General features: G+C 40.2%; 1 protein-coding gene across 1 annotated transcript in view; it reads left to right on the forward strand.

Annotated features, from left to right (window-relative positions):
- Nucleotides 1-21,747, forward strand: part of Mctp1 (multiple C2 and transmembrane domain containing 1) — a 570,389-nt gene that overhangs the window by 466,748 nt on the left and 81,894 nt on the right. The window contains exon 16 of the mRNA XM_055604040.1: nt 4,561-4,680. Within this exon, the coding sequence (XP_055460015.1) occupies nt 4,561-4,680 (120 nt within the window). The remainder of the gene's footprint in view (nt 1-4,560; nt 4,681-21,747) is intronic.

Here is a 21,747-nt window from a genome sequence, read left to right on the forward strand (position 1 = left end):
TTTTGCTTCTCCATGTTGTCTGACTTTCAATTGAGTCAATCAAGGTGATGATGTCATGTAATTTTTAGGCTTCTGTTTTGCTACTGTTCTGAACCATAAGAAATTCCATGAGATATGAACAGATTACACATAATACAGCACACGTCATCACAAATTAAATGTAAAATCACTAAAAAGGTTATCCATAATGTCACCACTTCGTGGCTTCGTCACAGCTCTTACTGTTGAAGCCGTAACAAACTAGGGATGGCATAGGAGAGATGATAAGCTGTAAGAAGGACCAAAAATTGATATGTAATAAGAGCCAATACCGTCTGCCTACTAAGCACCTTTAGATGCCAGACCTTAGGCTAATTCCATTCCAAATCTGCAAAATAAATAGTAGAATTTCTATTTTTCAAAGGAGAAAACTAAAATAAATCCAATAGCTGTCCAAGGCCATAGAGCTAGTAGCAAGGAATCTTGGATGCCTCGAGTCTAATGTGAACATCTTTGCTCTTTCCATTTCCTCTCACTACAACAGCTCCTCAAGACATATGGTAAGGATAGCTGACAATACAAGGCCAGTTGGAAGAGAGCTTCTAACATACTTCTAACGTGCAGGGTAGTGCACAGACTTCTCAGTTTGTCAAATTTTTTTGTGACGGTTCTCATGTAGTTCAGGCTAGCTTCAAACTTGATATGTAGCTTGAGGATGACCTTCAAGAACTGATCCTCCTGCCTCCACCTTCCAAATGCTATAATTATAGGTGTGACCCAGAATGCCTGAATTTACTATCCTTTTCTGCCAGTGGAGGCTGTAAGTGCTGTTACCATTTTGACTAATATCTCATTAAGACTTTCTCCTATGGAATTTTAATTATAACCCACAACAGCCACCCTATAGTTTAAAAAAGAAAATCAAATACTTAAAACACTTTCAGTTTCTAATGTGCATGAATAGGTAATGTAGGGTTAGGTGTCTCATGTGTAAATGGAAGCATGTATTCTATGAATGTGAAATGCCAAAAGCCCAAGTTAAAAAGTGGGTACTGGGAATAGGATCCAGGACAAAGAGGAAAAGCTACAGATTGTGTAATGGAGGGAAAGAATAGGGAAGGTATTCCAAGGTGATGGAATTGAATAAAATTAAATACTGCATAAACTTCATTTTTTTGCCTAATGTAATATTGAAACATTCCAGAATCTTCTGGTCCTCTTTCTTTGTTCTGTTCAGGAAAAGGCAATTTTAGAGTGAGATCAGGACACACTCCACACCTTATGATTTATATTTTGTGTATGTGTTGGGGATGTATTTTTATTCCTTAATTTCTTCTTCCATCTGTTTTGCTTTTCCCATTCTCAAATCCATGAAAGGACCAAGGACAGAATCAGTGTCAGCTTGGCTTTGGGTTTTTCCAGGAGCCTTCTTTAAGCATCTCTAAACTAAATACAGTATATATTTTTTGATGTCTCATTTCTCTGCCTTCCCCTGATCCCTGCTCCAGTGGTCGTATACATGGGCACTTTGAACACCTTTTAAATGAATGGGAAGTGTTGTACTGGTTTTGAGTGCTGTATTTCTAGAGAGCCAGTGATGAGCTCATCTGGATCTGAAAAGAGAATGATGGTAACAGCTAAATAGATGCACCAAGTGCATCTTATTGCCAACGCTTGATGCAACTAGGAATGTTGAAAGACTGCCATGGTATTGAAAGAAGCTTGAAGCAATACAGTCATCTAACATCAGTGATCAGACATGGAGCAGAACATGTCTCCTCATCAGATTGGCATTATCCTAGTAGAGCATAGTTATCAGTGGAACCATCTGAGTCCCAGCCATCAGGGCAGAACACACTAAAGGGAATGAAGATCTCTGAAGTTGCAGGTGTGTAAGACAGTCCCAAGGAAGAGACCATTGCTCCACAACACAACATCACAACAGGACAGCAAGACAGAGGGAGAGCACTCTCTGCAAGAAGTGCTAAAGCAAGTATTTGTCAGAGACAGAAAATTCTAGAAGCATCCCGCGTTATAATTGTGGGCGTATTTTCCTCAAGTCAGCTAGTTCCTGGCAGCTGTTCTACAGTAATTAATACAAATAATTAAACTGCTTAATAATTTGGGAGTGGTCTTGGAGCCACTTACTTTAATTGGGAGTAAAAAATTTAGTCACTGAGCACTTACTACACCCGTCATGTTCTAAGCTCCAGATGTAAAAGAGTGAATAAAAGAAAATGTTCATTCTTAAGGACCTTGCATTCTAGAAACTGCCTGAATGTTACAATAACTGTATCAAGAATTTATATGGGCTCCAATCAAAACTAATTTTCCCTTTACATGTATTTGTTGCCTATCAAATTTATCTGTTTATTTCTTGAAAGAAGAATTATCTCTGCAAAAGCACATTTAATAATCCTAAACACCAATTATATGTCATTTGACCTTTGCACACCTTATATGAATTTCAGAAAATAAACGGTAAGACTTTTTTCTAGAAATCTTCCTACATTTCTGTGGGAAATAAAAGCCATCTTCTGTTTCATGCACTGAAGTATTTGGAACAGTTCTTATTCTGGAAGTTAAATCTATTGTTGCCTTGTAATAATCATCAAAATGGATTTCTCGGGTTAATAAATGATTATGTGTGCATATTGGTGTCCATTTGAGCTATGAATACCAGAAATCTAGTAAAATACACAATTATCAAAATATTTTTAAAAATTTGATAGTTTTCTGGGAGTGTCATGCAGCGTTTTGATTATATGTACCTTCTGTCCCCCAATCTTCCCAGATCCATCTGCTGACTCACCCAAATTTGTGCCCTGAAAAAGCCAAAACCCCCACGACTAATGTCTGCTTCCCTGTGTGTGGTCTTCCACTGGACTGTGGCTGCCTCACCAGGGGCTAAACTCTTAGAGGAATCTGTCCCTCCCTCTCCCAGCAGCTGACAAGCGCCATTGCTCCAAAGCTGGGGTGGGGATCCATGCCCGCCTCCCAGTCCTTGGTGGCATCTGGTCCACCCTGTACTGACACAGGTCTGGGGCACATTGTTCAAGCACTGTGAGTCCATGTGTGCAGTGGACCGTCTGTTTCCCTGTGGTCATCCACAGAACGGGTACAGCAGTACTATGGCGTCGTCTCAGGCTTTAGACCAGGGATGTTAGAGGTGATAGTATTTGTGTGTCTTTTTGTAGATAGGAGAACAGACGCAAAGTCACCTCTTAATGCCTAGAGCCTGAGCTCTGTGGCTCACAGGTGGGCGTTCTCTCTGCCGCTAGAGAGGCCCAGGCCCTTGACTGATATTTACTAGGAAGGCCTGAGGTAGCCCTGCTGCTGGCATTAGTGTCACATGACCCTTCCCCTAATTCGTGGTCTGTGAAATGCAAGCTGTGCATGTTAACCTCAACAGTTGACTGAAATCCCCACTTATGCTACTGCTCAACTAAATCTTAGTAAGAAATGATGTTCTAATTTCCAGCCAATAATTAGATAATTTTCTGAGCACCAGTTGCATATAGTAAGTAATGGTGAGCATGTGTACTCGCCCACATTCCAAGCACTGTGTTAATTCCTCAGTTCTCACAACTCTAAAGTGATACTTCCATTGTCCCCATCTTATGGAGGAAGAAATTAAAAACACAATATGGAAAGGTTACACTTCTCCTTAGCATCGTGGTCAGAGAGGAATCCTACTCTTCATCCCGAATGATTCAAGGGGACCGTAGTTTGATAGCAGGAGTCATAGACTCTAATTTAGATGATCTGTCCAGGAGCATAAGGCTGGTGAGGATGTGGGTGAGTCACAGCTTTTGTCTCAACTCCTGCAGTTTTACAATGTGAATGGCTCCATCTGTCACCCCAAGTTCTTACTCTGACATTTGTCTTACAATTAAAAATAGTTTGTTCAAATAGGTGGTGTTAAAAACTAATACGAGCAGGCATGTTAAAATTTTCTTTGACAAACTCGCTTTTCACGTTCATTTACAAGTGTTTGACTTTCTGTGTAATATGGAATGGTAGGCCAACCTCTTTTAACGCTTACTGGAAGCAGCACATTTTTTTATAATATGAGTGCTTGGGGCTCCATGGTACAGATATGGTATTTTCATCTGCCTATTTTACTTGTTCTATTGTATTATCCAAGTGAGCTTTGTGAAAAGAATATCCCTAATGTTAAATGGTGATCCATTCTTTGTGATTAAGACAGACAGACCAGGCTATTCTGACAACACAGTGAAGCTCATTTAGCTGCCTTTAAGAAAAAAAAAAAAAAAAGCCAACACTCTTTTGTCTAATCTAACAATAGTTTCACTAGAAGAGGAAAATTAAAATTGCATTTGACAATGTACTGATATCAGAAATTAAACAAAGCAACAGTCTTAGTGGTGATTTTCTAGGGGCCAGTTGTGGTTTTAGCAAACCGCTTATTAAGTCCCTAGGGCTTTGTTTTCCAAGACAAACCTTCCTGCTCTCCAAAGCATTTGGTTTCGTGGGTTTTGAGGTGGAGTGTGGATGTGAGAACACTCAAGGAAACTCGGAGCTGACCCGTGTCTTTTTCTCTTTGTTTCTCCCTTCCAGCTCTTTCTCTTCGCCGTGTGGAACTTCGAGCTCTACATGATGCCACTGTTGCTGTTGTCACTGTTGACCTGGAACTACTTCCTCATAATATCAGGGAAAGAGAACAGGCAACATGACACGGTAAGTCTCTATGTTCTTCCTGTGCTTTCGTTCTTCCTCCTAGTCCTTCTGATGGGATAACATTGAATGTAGTCTTATAAACCAGGAACTGAACTTTGTAGGAAGATTTTGTAAGCTCAAACCTAAAGCCTCTTTGCCCTTAACACAATACAAAGTATCCACCAGTTTCTGGAACGATTCAGTTTGGTAGAAACTCAGGTGGGAAGTATGTAAACTGAGCTGATGATTAACATCCTTAATGGCTGTTACTCCAACCTTTATTTCTTTCATTCTCCTGTTCATTTTATGTCTTAATGAATCCCAAATTAAGACATAATAACACAGACTTAGGAATCAGACCAAGTTAATGTACTCTACTTAAGAAAATTCTCTGTGTGAACTGTCACTGGCAGGGAGAACTGATGGCCACTGGTCTGAAAAGTATAATAAAGCACCTTAATTCAGTGACTCTTCACTGACAACAACGTATGTGTTTGTGAGCCAGGTTTCTTATGATTCTGACTTGAGGATGAAGGCCTCTCATTTAATTCCAAGAACATTAAGCTAACTATGCATTCCCCTTTGACTTTTTGAAGGTTCTTAGAGTGTGTGAGGCAAGGAGCAGGAGCTCACTTGATGAGTGTTGGGCTTTGCCTGTTGGCCAGGCCCGCTCCTCGCTCCTCTGCTGTTGCTGCAGTCACTGCTGTCCTGGCAAATGTAGCAAATGTAGCAAATGTAGCAAATGTCCTACCAGAATGTGTTTCACCTGTCACGGGAGGGTGGCAGCATCTTCTCCAAGCTCAACATTTGTAACTGTGTCACCTGATAAGCAGCTGTTGGAAGAATTTAAAAGTAGATGACAATCTACTCTGTATTAGAAAAGTTTTGACTTCATTTGACTTATTCTCAGGAATTTTTTTAAGTTATTCTAAGACAGGTTCTCACAAGCAGGAATATTTTTCTAATGACTATGTTCAAAACAAATAACAGAGTTATTTGATCATCATTTCAAAATACTAAAGTATCATATAAGACTTCCTGGCAATAATAGATATCAAATGAACTCATTGACTTATCTGTGGTAAAAAAAAAAAAAAAAAAAAAATCTTCAAACTGATTTTTTTATCGTCAGAATAAATGATAAATATTAATATACAACCACCAAATACATGATAGAGTTGTTTACTTTCTAATACACTGCTGTCTCTCTTACTAGATCAGAATAAGTTTGAAGAAACAAATTCCCTGCTGACCTTTGTATTTGTGATGTTTTAGAATGCTGAACAGATTAGAGATGTTCCACATCTTTGCATGTTGTGCACTTGTTGAGTGTGCAGATAGAATGGATCTTGTGCCTGTGACCTGGAGGCTGAAGGAGTGGACCAGGTGTCTTGCTCTGTTGCTCTAGACTTACTGCTTTGAGACATGGTCTATCACTAAACCTGAAGCTCACCATTTCAGCTAGATTCTTTGGAAGGAAGAGAGCTCTTAGCATCTACCCATCTCCATACCCCCAATCCTGAGGTTCCACACACATAGAGCCATGCCCTGATGTAGAATACGTGCTAGAGATTCAGAATCAGATTCCCACACTTACAGAGCAAATGTTCTTAACCCCCGAGTGATTGCCTGAGAGATTGTAAACCATCAAACCAAGATACAAGACTGTAGATAGAAGTCTTAATGGTTAAGCAGTATCGATAGACAAGAAGTTATTTTTATGCTAAGACTATATATTTAAATTGCACACCGAGAAACAGGCCTCAAATGCTATAAGCATTGATGTCTTGAGGACAAGTAGATATTTTTGTCATTTAATCCAAGTTTCTTTAAGAAAACAGCATTATCTCAATTACTTTTTTGTCTTGTTTATCTCAGAGAGATTGTTGAAAGAGAAGGATATCTACTTTTTATTCAGCTGCCTTTGCAAATAATGTTATTTGAAAATAAGAAAAGTATTAAATTTGTTTTAGTTTCTAAATCCAATGGGAGGAGTTATCTTAAAGAGTTAGTTGCTAGTTTGAGAATTCTTAGTAAAAAAAAAGTTCTCAAATTGTAGACTCCCTTATTTTTTCTAGAACTACCTGCCTTGATTGGAAAAGTCTGCTATTGGAGGGAAAATTGTAATATATAATTTATCTTTGGTACTTAAAATTCTCTAAAACTTTTATACGCCTATAGAACAATTATGTATTAGATAATTTAAATTGCATAATATACTTCTAAACTGCCCTTTATTTTTTACAAAATACAACTCTAAAAATGAACTTTCAAGATCTTCCTTTGAAGCACAGCTGTTCTTACCGTTTCCTTCTTTTAGAGCTAGACAACATTTTATTCCCCAGCACAGCCCTGTCAGACATTCTGCAGCTTAACCCGCTTGAAATGTCAACCACACTCCATAACGCCCAGTAATTGCCTTTTATTTGCCCAAAACACACATATCCACATAATCTGTTCTTCCCAGGGACTGGAGCAGCAATCACAACGTTTCTTTCAGCTTTTCATTCACTGGCTCACTGAGACCTTACGTAACTCTTAAATCCAATTTGTCTAATTATGTGTTTTCTGTCATACCCAGCTGTGCATTTTAACTGCTTTCTCCTCTTGAAAGAAGACCTGGATTATACTTTTCTGGTTGCAAGCTGTGTGTGTGTGTGTGTGTGTGTGTGTGTGTAAGACAAGGGCTTGTAGGCCTGGCCATGCTGTGACCAACTCTTCCATGTGGCATATAGCTTGGGAAGAATGGTGTTCCACCATGTGTCCTTACTGCTATCTTAAAAAAAAAAACCTTGCTGAAGCTTTCAGCATGTGTGAAAAGTACACAGGACCTCTGGGGTGAATTAATTATACTGTTGGCTGACCTCAAACCAGGAAACTTCCTGGAGAGAGAGATTGATTCTGCCATGAAGGGGAAGTCTTAGAAAATTTAATTAGGATGAAGACAAAACAAATCAAAATGACTTATAGATCTACATAGAAAAGAGACAAAGGTAAATAATAATTTCATAACATATGAAGAACATAGATGGGTAAAAATTCTATCTTCAACATATTGACTGATAGTTGAGATTAATACCCAATAGGAAAGGTCCTCCTCGTGTGTTTATTATTTATTAAGCCTCAGCCTGCCAATCACTAGAACACTTTCTCCCAACCAGTGCTTCAACTTTCAATAGAGAAAGGAGGTCTGATCCTTGCCCAGAACATTTAGCTATATTTAATAAGCAGAACCTGTTAAGGACTGGTTGAGCAGATAGCCATTTGTGAGGGTGGATCTGCAGGCTCAGAGGGAGCCCATGAGAGGTGTGTTAAGATGGCATTTCGCCTGTCCTATCTCCCAGTCAGGGTTGTTACAATAAGCAACCCTGGGTCTCCTGGGTCTCAATCCACCTAGTCTGTGACCATGACATGAAAATTTCCAGTACAAGAATTGTTCAGCCTTTCCAGAGAAGCCTGTTTAATACATGCTTCATCCAGAAATGTCTCTGGCATGAAAGGGATATAAAGATAGAACTGCCATCCTTTTCTTGGTTTGAGCTGTCACTCCAAAAGCTGATAAAATTTCTCCTGCACTGCCTATTGGCTTGGTACCACCTATCCAAATTACAGGCACTGCAGAAAAAAATGTCATCCGCTGAAGAGCTGACACCAGACAATGTTCTTCATTTGGACTTTTAAAATTACTGAGCTCTCCTTGCACTCCACATGCCATGTGAGGACCTCTGTAGGCACTGCCTTACTGAGTCATCTCTCTGGAGGATGAGCTGATTGGGTTGGGTCCTCCTAAGTCTCCCATCCCCATCCTTTATTTGTAACAATTGAGGGAAAAATACTCCTGTAGAATAAGCAGAGCTGCATGAGCCCTCTGTTAAAAAAAAAAAAAAAAAAAGGGACCAGGCCACAGAGAATAGAGGAAATGAGAAGATCATGGAATCAGATGGTTAGCAGACTCCAAGGGTATCGTTATTTCTACTTTACCCACAGGGAAACCATTAAATAACTTACCCAAATGCGCACACCATTTGTGTTCTTAACTACAATCGTGCTTCCTTTTGGGGGCTGTATTTTGGTACATGCCATTTTTCCCTGGGCAATTTCTCCCCTGAGTTCCAGCAAAGACAGTAGCCTTAACTCTACCTTCAAACACACACATTGATAGAGACCATTCATTGACTCCTTCCCCACATCTTACTGTTAACTCAGAGAAGTGGAGAGGATATTTTATTAAGCAATTTTTTTTTTGCATTGTATCCTGATAAGTCTCTTGGAGATACTGCTTCTTTTCATTCCTTATGATACTTATACTAAATTAATTATTCTAAATGCTTCTAAATTTATAAATGAGGAAATTGAACTGCAAGATAAGTAGTGAACTCCACAGTGTCAGTGTGTTGTGAAACCAAGTCTGCCATTTTCTGAAGCACTGGTCTGTTTCTGTAGGGTGTACTTGGTATTTCTTCCCCCAGGAAACCTTTTTAGGTAGCCAGGACATTCCACAGAACCCCAAATGGCCCAGATTCCTTCTCACAAGCCTCTCAGTGACTTCTCAAGGAATGACACCAGAGACCTGTGCCAGTCCAGGTGCTACCATAAATTCTGAAGGCGTTTGTGGCCTGGGAAGTGACTTTCTCCTCACCCAGGTGAGCATGGTAGGACTAAGTCAAAGCTGAGCACCCTGCACAGTTGTGTATAAAGTCTCAGAAATTTTTGGCATAGAGGCATCCTTCAAGTAGGATTTTTTAATTACACTTTAAAAGAACATTCGTCTCCACTGTCATGCTATGCCTCCTACACAGCAGTCTCGGGTGCTAATCAATGGTGGCATAAAGGAGACTGAGGAACTGAGCAGATCAATGAAATCACTCTGACTCATGGCATGACTATGACATACACTGAGACAAAGTCTGCCTTGCTAAAACACTCGTAAATGCTGGGACGTTCAGTTAGTTCCTTCCAATGACAAAGCATTAGATTTTTCTTCTCCCTTCTAGAATAGTCCTGAATTTCTTTTCTTGTTGAGGCTGATCCTTTTAAGCCCAGAATACTTACCTCCAGAAACAAAGCCTGTAAGGAGAGAAATGCTGTCATAAATACGTTGGAAAATTTGGAACGGTCACCACAGAAGCATTTGGTGTCTGTCCTGAATCCTGTCACCAAACACGTTTATTATGTTTTCTGCCAGTGCTCTTGTCTAGAAAAGCAGCCCTTTGTGGAATACTTGAATATGGGAAATAGTGGAAAAATGAGTCTAAGAGGATCTACGGGGCCTGTCCAAAGCCAAGCTGACAGAGGAGAGGACCGCTGGCAGAAGCACTCTGTATCTACTGTCAGATTCTATTTCAATAGGGCTTTACCATTCGCTGAAAGTAGCATAGACCACGAGTCTCTGTGTTTGCCTCTCAGTACCAAAAAAGACCATATAGTCAGTGCTCTTAACAGAAGCAGCTCTGACTCATAGAGCCTCCAAACACATCTAAAAACAGAAGATCACTCTTCTTTTGTGCTCGTTTCAACCACAATTTTCTCAACTTTTTCAGAAGGTTACCAGCTTGCAAAAATCCAAGGAGGCCCATGAAAACATCAGACCTTTAGTTCCCAGAGAAGCCCCAAGCATAAGGAGGTTAACAGCAATAGCTAAGTAGACACCATGGAAAAGCACACCCAACAACCTTCAGAGGTGTTTACTACCTGTGCACAGGGATCCTGAAACACATGGATGCTGCCTATCCCTCCATCAGGATGTCAACATGGCCTCGTGTTTGCCTTTCATTTTAGGCCCTGCCTCTACCATCATCACCGTAGGATCATTCCCCTTGCTCAGAAAATGACTAGACCTTCTCTTGGGCAGATTTCCCTCACATTTCAACTGTGAAGCCCAAAGATTTCTTCCCAGAGTCATAAATAACACATTTACAAAATCAAAAGGTCAATGACCTGGCCTGGAGAGATGGCTCAGTGGATAAAAGCACTTCCTCTTCGTTCAGGGGACCAGAGGTTAGTCACTGCTACTGCTAACTTCAATTCCATGGGAACTGACACCTTTTCTGGCCTCCTTGGGCTCCTGCGTGCACACGGTACATATATACTCACACAGGCACACACAGAGACATATAAACAAGGCCTTAAAAACCACAGATAACTGATCAGCTCAGAATGTCAATAAAGCTTCTAATAAAGTTCTAATTTGTCAGAATGCCCTATAATTATCTGGCAACTATATTCAGATTACATCATGTATTTTTATGTGTAGACCAGCAGGAAGGATATCACCCAAAATAAAAGCCTAATTGTGAAATTGTGCTATATCGGTGGTTCCCCAATGTCATCAAGGATGGCTTGGAGTCTCCTCATGAGAAGGACCACTGTCAACCATCGATTAAGGCTCTTCTTCCCTTTGTTCTTACAGGGTTGCTTTTTGGGGATCTGTCATTGTTGTTGCTTGTGCAACCCCTAGGTCTTTATGACAGAGCTAGGAAGGCAAGAAGGGCTGAGGAGACAGCTTGGAGAGTAAAGTATTTACTGTGAAGCCATAAGTCTCAGGCTATGAGGCTTCAGAATCTATGTAAAATCCAGTGTGACCATCTATGATTGCTCTTATGGTGAGATGGGCTGTGGGGCTAGGCAATCCCCAAAAGGTGCCAGGTCAGCAAGCCTGTTGTACACAATGAGCAGTCAAGAAACCCTGCCTCATCAGGACTGGCTGCATTGTCTTCCTCTATGGCCTGGCAAGGCCGCTACCCCCTCGGGGGAGGTGATCAGAGAGCCTGTCACTGAGTTCATACCAGGGAAAGCCCCTGCTGCTTTTACAAGGAAATCCACTTGGATACTGAGTCTATGGGCTACATCTGAGACCTTATAAGCGAGGGTCAAATAGAAGGGGAAGAAGATCTCCCCTATTAGGGGACTAGAGGAGGGGCATAGAGGGAGAAAAGGGAGGGACAGTGGCATTTGGGAGTAGGTGAGGGAGAGGGAGACAGCCACGATACAAAGTGAATAAATTGTAATAAATGATAATGATAAAAATTTATTACCATAAAAAATAAAAATACCCCCCCCACAAAAAAAAGAAACCCTGCCTCAAACAAAATGGACAGCAAGGTCCAACAAGGTTATCCCTTGACCTTTACACATGTGCCTTGGAATGCGCAGCACCCCCCCACACACACACACACACTCTCTCTCTTTTTAAAAAGGAAAGAAAGGCAGGAAGAGGAGCATGATGTTTCCTCCTTTGTAGAGTTGAAGAAACAGTCAAAAATAAGATGGTGACTAGCAGAGCTGATGCACTTGAGTCGGGTGCTCTGTGTGGAACAGATGTGCAACGCAGGCCACACAGGAGCGTGATGCTAGCCCCCTGGAGTCCTGGGAGCCGTATGGCCCCGCGCACAAATGTGTAGCCTGGTTGGAACACTGTGACTCGTTGCCAGAATACAGAAGTCCAACAGAATACACTGTGGCTCTGACATCTTGCCGCAAGCCACGTGCTTTGCTCTGAGGCTCCCCTTCAGCTGTGTCTATAGCAGCCCAGCCATCAGGCTGGGGCCCCTGACAACAGGAGGAGTTCAAGGAGTTAAAGAAGGTGGAGAGGTGATGGGTCAATCGCCTCTGAAGAGCAAGGGGAGTACAACATGCCTGTGTTTTCCCAAGTTTCCATGTACTCTCTATACTTTCTACTCTTTACTAAAATAGTGTTTATTCTGCATATTTTAAAATATACCAAGTCCACTGCCAGTTCCCCCACGTTTGCGTTCCACAGCGTAGCCAAATCATCCTTTATATTGCTAGAAAACCTCATAACAAACACATGATTTTAATGTCTGCAGCATTTTCATTATGAAAATACTATAATGTTTTTTTCTAAATTTTCATTTTTATATTAATTACAGCTTATTCACTTTGTATCCCAGCTGTAGCCTCTCCCTCATTCCCTCCCAATCCCCACCCACCCTCCCTCATCTCCTCCCTGCCCCTAATGTTTTTTCTTATTAAACACTTTTTTTTTTAAGTATTTGTTTCAAAAACAATTTTTACATATCTGTGCTGTAAGATATGTAAAAGAAAACCTCTAAGTGTGGACATTTGGTCAATACCTTCTGGTAAAGTCTTCAAAGAATCTGTGGATCAAAATGCTTTCATTTTGAAGATTTCTTTGCACTATAATTTGTCAACTGCTAAAAGACTAACTTCTGCATAAGTTTGTGGATATCTGTATTTTCTCCAGGAGAGCCATTGCTGACTTCCTGGTGCTGCCCTCACTAGCAGCCCTGTCCACTATTACTAAGAGTGTGGATGAGACAGCTCCTCTGAGTTCCCCTATCTCTCTGCCATAAATTCATCTGATATATTTGCTGCCAAACCATCTCCTTTTAGACCTAAACCAAGTTATTTAAGATTCAGCGGATCCAGGTTATCTTTGGGTAGTTAAAACTTACCTCCCCATATTGGCTTTCATTGTAGCTCACTTGTTCCTCATCTGGCTCACCCTGAACCCAACACTCCCCACAGCTGCTGACCATAATAAAACATAATAGTCAACACCAGAGTCAAATCAACAAGTTCAACCTTTGCGGGTGGCTTCCTTCAATTAACCCAGAAACAGCTCCCTAACAAACGTGCTGCTGCCCCACGTTCTGGCCGCTTGCTCTGCTGGCTCCTGGTGTCCCTCAGTCTCCTCTTGGTGCTGCTAATGTTCTTGAAATTTTAGCTAAAACTTTCTTCTGTTTTATGAATTTTATTTCACCTATCAGCGTGTCCACCTGCTGACACATCTGAGCCTTACACACACCCTAGCCGTGCATGTGTCTACATGTCCTTTCCCAGGAGAGCTTACTAGAGTCTTCTATAAGCACCTATCAGGGCTCGTGCCTACTCTCCGAGACTCCAAGACCAAATTAGAAAACAATGTGATGAGAAAAATTAACACCTCATAGTTTGTAATAAGTGGTTCACGATGAGTCTCTCTCACCACCCATTCTCTCTCATGGGGAAAGTCTCTCGGACATTGCAGCGTGATAGTTGTTCAAAAAAAAAAAAACAAAAAACAAAACAAAACAAAAAACAAAACAAAACAAAAAAAAAACAGTTGATGATTCCAGACATTATGGCACAAAACTGTAATTCAAGCACTGAGGAGGCTGAAGCAGATTGCTGTGAGTTTTAAGACAGGCCAAGACATGTAGCAAAACCTTATCTCAAAATAAAAATGTTTGATGAATAAACAAATACTTCATCTTTCTTTCCAGTCAAAAACTGTATAATTTTACACACAAAAAAATTTTTTTTTGAAAATTTGCAGGCACTAATAACCAAAGATAGCCAGAGGCACGCCTTATAATCCCAGCACTTGGGGAGGCAGAGGCGGGCAGAGCACTGTGAGTTCAAGGCCAGCCTGATATACAAACTAAGTCCAGGACAGCCAAGGCTACACAGAGAAACCCTGTCTCTAAAAACAACAATAACAAAAAGCAATCAAAGATGACTAAGTTTTGCCCCTTTCCGGGGACATGTTGTGACATGCTGGGTGAGCAGCCAACTAAATCATACAGTGAATGTATTAGGTGTGTTTGTGTGTGGTAAGTAGAATGTTGAAGATGAGCAGATGACTATGTGTGCACTGTGCATGTGAAGAAATGGGGCTGCATGCCTGTTCTCTGCAGTTCCTCCCCGCTGCCGAGCCTGTTCTCTTCACTTACTGACTCCGTGCTTACCTTTAATACTTCTGCTTATAGCCTGCCCTTTTCCTCTATTCTCTAACTGCAGCCTAACTTCAAACTGGAAAGATAAAACTTTAGAGTGGTGGGAGATGGGTGTTATCTGTATGTGAGATGTACGTTCATGCAGAAAAAGATGTTAAGAAAATACTTCTGTTTTTAAAAGACAATTTCCTAAAGATCTCCTTTTGGGAAGCGCAATTATTGTGTTAAATCTATCAGGCCAGGAAAAGATTTAAGGGTTTAAAGTTAGTGGCAGTTGTCTGAAAAGATACAGTTAGTCTCATATTTTAATCCCTCCCATGTGCCCGAGCTCTTCCTACTTGCTCTGGTTCTGGGAATGTAATGAAGCTTATGAGATGTGCTTGATTCTCACAAACAACAAATTCTTCCCTGAAACCTAGCTCCAGTTCCACCAAATACAGTGTCTTAGCCGCTGAAGGGAGCCTGAAAGTATTGCTCCCACAAGGGCTAGAGCCCTAGACAATAACTGGAGTACCAGGACTCTAATCCACCTCAAAACCTCTCGCAGGTCCAAAGAATGCACCACTTCAAGGCTTCCTCAGATTGTCTCACTTGGAGGGTTTTCTCCTGTAAGCCAGTTTTTAAAAACCCTGAACTTCAAGAGGCCTGTTTCCCTCCCTCTGTCTTCTTGAGCTGAGGAATTAGATGCCGGAGAAAAGAACAAAAGGATACCGACTAGTTCCTCAGGTCTCAGGACGGATTGCCTACTTCTTACTCACCTTTCTCATTCTTTCTGAATGAGTTTGCCTTGTCCTTTTCCTAGACCGCAAACTATTAGAAATATTGTGGTAAAGGAGGTGAGACGGAGGCCACCTGCTCACGCATGGCGTGGCGCTGGTTCCCGCTCTGACAGTCTGCACAGTCTGTAAGAGCGTGGTCTAGGTGGAAGGTTCTCGGTATATGGATGGGCGCTTTGTGGTGGTATGTGGTTGGGGGCTGGGTGTGGTGTATGTAATGTTAGTGAGGATGTGCACACGTGTGTGGTGGCGGCTATGTACATGGGGGCCACAAGCTGCCATGGGTTGCTTTCCACCTTTATTTTTTTTTTTTTTGAGACATGCTCTCTCACAGAACCTGAAGCTCATTGAATAAGCAGCCTCTGTCCTCCCCCCTATCCTCGCTAAGCACTGGAGACACCACCAAACTCAGCCTTTACATGCTAAGGGGCCTAAACGCAGGCTCTGACGCTTGTACAGTGGGTGCATTACAACCGAGCTTTATCCCCTCTGATTCAGGGAGGTTCCAAGAACGAGAATACCCGTTAAAACAGAAAAAGTGAACAAATGATATGCCTGTCAGCTTGTAGAAGGTGCTCACGAATCAGCTACATTACTAGGACGCTAATTGCCCTGAATCATGTGTTTGTTAAGTTATTGTGTGAGGGACATTTGCCAGTGACATACAACCCTTAAGCTTTTCCACCCTCCCATATATGGAACTGGAATAGTACGTTAATGCCCAAACTGAAATTACACTTTTGAGGGCATTAGCAATCAGTTGTTATTGAATACACTTACTCATGTAAGAAAAGAAACATAACAATTGCACATCATCACTTCCAAATAGCCGAGTCTTCTGCTGCCGTTGCTTTCTGGAGAAGACAGACTATTACACAGCATTCCTGAATAATTTGTTGTTTGTATACAACAAATTCAGGGACTAAATTCCAGACTTTCTACTTATTAGCCACACAAATTATTCATTCGTTGCTCTACACCTTAATTTTCTCTCCAGGGCATGAGGATAATAGCTACATTCTTGGAGTCTCCAGGGATTTATGAACCACCACCGTGTGCCAAGCAAGTAGTAATGCTCAGAAAATGATGACGTGTCACCTGACCTGTGTATAACAGAGGAGGCCGTTGGGAGAATCAAGGGTGGCTTGGATGGTACATGAGTCAGCAACCCTCTTGAAATGTTGCCATCTAAGTTCTATTGAAAAGGATGGTTTTCACTAGGTCAGAAGCACATCCCTGCAATCCCAGAACTTCCCTGAGTTTAAGGCTATCTTGGGGTACTTAGTAAATTTCAGGCCAGACATGGATACATAGAAGACTTTCTAAAAAATGTGGGTTTTCCTCCCACAGCCATTTTACAATTTTAGTTTCAAATATGCAGGCAAGGTAAGACTTCCTGTGTGCTGTGTGCCCAATCAGGCTGTGCCATATGGAGGTGGGGGTCCTTCAGAGAAAAGGTAGATATCAATATCAATGAAAGGCACCAAGTCATAGAAATCAGAGTATGTGATGAAATTTGAGCGAAGAAAAATCTTCAGCAGATTAAAACTTCTTCAAAATGGATTTTCACAGAGTACTGTAAATGGATGCCACTTTTCAGGTTATATCAGAAAGAACTTTTTCCTGATTATTGTACCGTCTATATGCATTATGCACAGACCACGGCAGGAAGCACCACAAGCTAACCGAAACCACCATTAGGTCCACCAAAATCCGCATTCTTCACAGTCTCACACAAGATGTGTGGGGTAGGAGAATGGGAAAGGTAGCACACCAGGCCTGGAGACAGGGACAATCTTAATAAATCAGAATGGAACATGAAAATGTCAACTTAATCAAGCATTTAAATTTTATTAATCAAGCCTAATTTTTATGAGTGCAAATAATCACTGAAGCTGGACAAATTTGTTCTCGATTGCATCAGAAACATAATTTTAATATTTAATGGACTGGTGAATTTAAATGGAGAATTATCTTTATGAAACATGCTCTTCATAATTTGCCATTAAATGAGAAATAAAAAATCAACATAAATCTTACATAAAGGTTATTTAACTAAATGTTGGTCCTATAAATATTATGAATGCATTGTGCGCTAATTTAGCAGTCACATAGTACACTACATAAAGCAGAAAGGATAAGTGCACCAGGTAGGCCACAGCACACTAGCGGGCAAGGCCTGACTTATTGCAGGAAGCTCATGGTTATTACCAGGGAGTGTGACGTTCCTGAACGTTGTTTCCACTCAGGCTTTTGTGCTAAGTTTGGTCACTCACTGCACATATTCTTTCCAATCCAAATGTAGATCCAAGCCCACTAGGGCTTTCTTTTGTGAAGATGATTTTTTTATACAAAAAAATTAAAATGTTTTATCATTACTTATATAAAAATAAAAAAACTAAGGACTGAAGTTACAGGACTGTTATTTTTACATCAACATGCTTCATTTTTAAAGTTGAATATTCTACATAATGTTCTTAGATTCTAGAACATTCTGCATGGAAATTATAAAAGGGAAGAACTCAGTCTCTGAATCTTCTCCTGAACACAACCCATCCCACCTGCTCCATCAATGATTCAGCATGTTGCTTAAATAGATACTCTCAGAAGAGTTCAGTCAATCCAGAACTTTGGCAATATTAGGCCCTAAGAGAAACACTTTATTTACAAGTGTTTTTCTTATGACACTCAAATGTTTCAAATGTGTAGTATTTATCGATGATACTGTGTGCTAAATTATGCATTTGCTTAAAATAGAAATAGCCCAGTGTAGCTTCAGTGTTCCCAAGCATACCTGATGGAGTTAGAGAAGGGACTTCTGTGGGAAGCTGGTAAGACTGCACTGTGACAGGGGACTTGCAAGCCCCTCTTCCTGCACTGTAGAACTGTCAAACAAATATCCCAAAGGAGCATGCACGCTACTGCACAGAGGCAGAGAAATTATTCAGGTTGTTTTCAAATCCAAAAAATTCAGATTAGGCCTTTCTTGTTAAAACGGTATGGTTGAGGAATGAAGCATTGGATTTTAACATAAAGGTTTAAGAAAATGATTTTTTATTATGAACTCTTTATTTTTATGAACAAAGTATTTTGCTTCAAAACTACTGTTCTATTGGACAGATTAATAATGAGTCCACTTTTAATTTTACTTGAAAACCACATTAAATAATTCAAAATGTTTAACTTTTTATATGCCTTACTGTAATTTGGCAAATAATAATACTTTCAAGAAAATCTCGTTTTAATAGTGTGTTACAGGTCACCCTATAATCCTGTTCAGTGGAATTAACACACAACATCCTAAAGACACCTGTTTTTTGTTTTGGTTTTTTTTTTTTTTTTTTTTTGGCAAGCAAAAAATACAATACATTGTGAGTCCTTTAGATGGAGACATAGTTCAAATAAACATAAGAATTCTCACAGTGCTTTGTGTAAGAATGAACATTTAAGAAACCAAGAAGGAAATATGAAGAGTAATTCGTTTAGGATGCTTATGTTGAATATAGAATTTGTATTTGTTCTTGTTTAGCCTTTTTGTGGAACGGTATCTCTGATATTAAAGTTAAACCGACACTTAAGAAAATGAAAGGGCACATCCTTTTGGACAGTCAAGTAAATTTACTGTCCTTATGCCTTCCAGCAAAGCATATTATACTGCAAATAAGAATACTGCTGATGACGCAGCAGACAGGCTGTACATAATCAGTGGCGTGAATCAAGAGTCATCTGATAGCCACATCAAAGCCATACTTCCTGTTAAGAACCAGGCTAAATTATAACATGGCACTCCCCAAAACGAGCTACAGAAATGCATTCTCCATGAAATAATTGTCTTTGAGTCTCTGTAAAAAATCAGGAAGTCTTTTAGCAATGAGTGCTAATGCTTTTCTTTCTAGTCTGCCTTCTTTTGTATTGCAATGCATTCAGCTTCACTGACAACCTATAACACTAATTGTTATTACATCTAGTGCCCCGGTTATCTTGATGACTACTGTAGCTGAAATACTTCAAGGTCAAATTCTTAATAATGTGGCTCAAACTAGGAAGCCATCATACATCCATTTGTTTTGAGAAGTACCGTGTATTCCAGACCCGCTTATGAGCCTTATTTTTAAATTATTTTTATTTTTATTAATTACAGTTTATTCACTTTGTATCCCCCTGTACCTTCTTCCCTCCTCCCCTCCCAATCCCTCCCTCTTCCCCACCAGTGTCCCTCTCACAGTCCACTGATAAGAGAGGTCCTCCTCCCCTTCCCTCTGACCTTAGTCTATCAGGTCTCATCAGGAGTAAGCCTTATTATCTTTACAAACAAGTAATAAATTATATATGTAGTTTACTTGTTACATTGATTCTGTAAATGTTTCTCCTCAGATTTTTTTGGAGGAAGCAGGGGTCCAATAGTAAAAGATAGTCTTCTGACGACAACTATAATGATCTTTTTGATGACAGAAGTCTTCAACCACAATCATTTAAGTGATTATATGCATTTTCTCAATCCCTAGACATCCCATGATTTCCTATTGCACTCTCCCTGGGTAAATCCATTGACACAGAAATGCATGCTCAGCTGGATTTTTGCATTTATTTGATCTAAACAAAATCCAGGCCATGGTGAAACATTCTCCTGTCCCCTAGTATGTCACTCTCTGCGATAGAAATGGGCACATGTCCTGTGATATGTCCAAAGACAGGCATCTGTACCCACTGGGCACTTCAAATATGAAGTTAAACATAAAACTCCTGACAAGCTTATTATTTAATATTTAACATTACGATTGTGCATGTGGCCAACAGTAATTTCTTTAAACGAGTTCTGCGAATATATACTGTTGGAGTCAAAACATTTAAATTGCACAACTATTGTTTCTGAGCCTAAAAAACCCACACATTTAGTTCAAAGATCATCTTTTTTTAAAGATTTTTTTATGTACATGAGTGATCTATCTGCATGTATATCTGTGTGCCAGAGGAGGACATCAGATCACGTTACAGATGGTTGTGAGCCACCATGTGGTTGCTGGTTGCTGGGGATTGAACTCAGGATCTCTGGAAGAGCAGCCAGTGCTCTTAACCGCTGAGCCATCTCTCCAGCCCCAAAGGTGATCTTTGAGGATACATAAACACACACACACACACACACTGTTTCCTGTCAGTACGGACTCTGGGCAGTTCAGGGCTTGATGTGTGTAGTGCTAATAAGGTTAACATCAGCCAGTTTCTGTGAAAACAGTTTTAAACAAGGAGAAAACATTACTACTAAGAAAAATCATATGCATGTCTTCATAATTTTCAAGGACCTTTAAGTGTCCTCTTGCTACATTAGGTGTGTATGCACTGACCCTAAGTTGGAATTACACGTGCCATTACTACCTGCCAGCCCTTGGTGATTTTAATAATGGAGTTAAGTGAGCCCGCTGCTTTCTAGCCTTTCTCTGTGTGCTTCAGCACCACCTCAGCCCCTCTCTTGATCATTGCTGGAGTAACTCTACATGTGCTTTCATTCATATTACCAGGATCCTTAACAATTCAGCTAGATGATGAAACTTTCTTTTCTTGCAATTTATAAATTGTTCCACTCCATTTGGCTACAAGAAAGCTTACACTGTTTAAAGAACTCTCAACTATTTAAGACGTATAGATGCTATAGATACAACTTGGTTCCCTTTTGAAAAGATTTTTTTTTTTTACAAACAGCCACAGATTAAATTTTATATGCTAATGACAAATGTTCAGCAAATATTGAATATGGAGGAGGAAATATTATCCCTTTAAAAATAATGGTATCTACTTGTGCTTTGTCTGTAACATAACTGGCACACCATGTTTGAGGTTGCCTGTGTGTTTTGAAATGTCATCTTTATTAGTCTTACATTCAAGGAAGAGTACCAAGAATCAGTTCTCTCCAGACCCTCCTCCAGTGTGTGACATACAAGCCTGTGACAGGCGATGTTACAGAAGGTCGTGGCACTTTTGACTGCTCACATTACATCTTTCTGATTTCCCTCGTGCCCTTCCTTTGTTTGATTAATACTACTTGCTTTCAAGCAAGGTATCAGAAAGCATAATTTGGAAAAAGGAATTCTAGAACCTATCTTAGAGACTCCTCTTTAAGAAAAAAGGGAAAATTCAACCTAGTGAATGTATCTTTTCTAACAAATGTGTTTACTTTTTCCCAATCTTTTGCCTTTTTCCCCTAGAGGAAATTCTCTCTGTCTCTCTGTCTCTGTCTCTGTCTCTCTCTCTCTCTCTCTCTCTCTCTCTCTCTCTCTCTCTTCAACTTAGGTATAGAGTGGTGGTTAAATTATTGCTGACAAATTTTGGACTACTGGGCTTTGAATACTAATAAAAGAACTACATAACACTTACTTGCTTTTCTTTGAAGAGGACAGAGATGGAATTGAAGTCAATGACTCTTGTTTTCTATTCATTTTCCTTAGTTAAGTGTTAAAACTACAGCACTCTTTTTAAATAGCAGGAGTTGTTTGAGGCCTCTGGGAAAGCTGCAGTTTTTTGCAGTCATTCGTTAAATGAACTTCAGTAGTACACCGTTTGTTGGTTGGTTGGTTGGTTGGTTGGTTGGTTGGTTGGTTGGTTGGTTGGTTGGTTGGTTG

The sequence above is a fragment of the Psammomys obesus genome, unplaced genomic scaffold, assembly GCF_907164565.1.
Source record: "Psammomys obesus unplaced genomic scaffold, mPsaObe1.curated_primary_1811, whole genome shotgun sequence".
Classification (NCBI taxonomy): domain Eukaryota; kingdom Metazoa; phylum Chordata; class Mammalia; order Rodentia; family Muridae; genus Psammomys; species Psammomys obesus.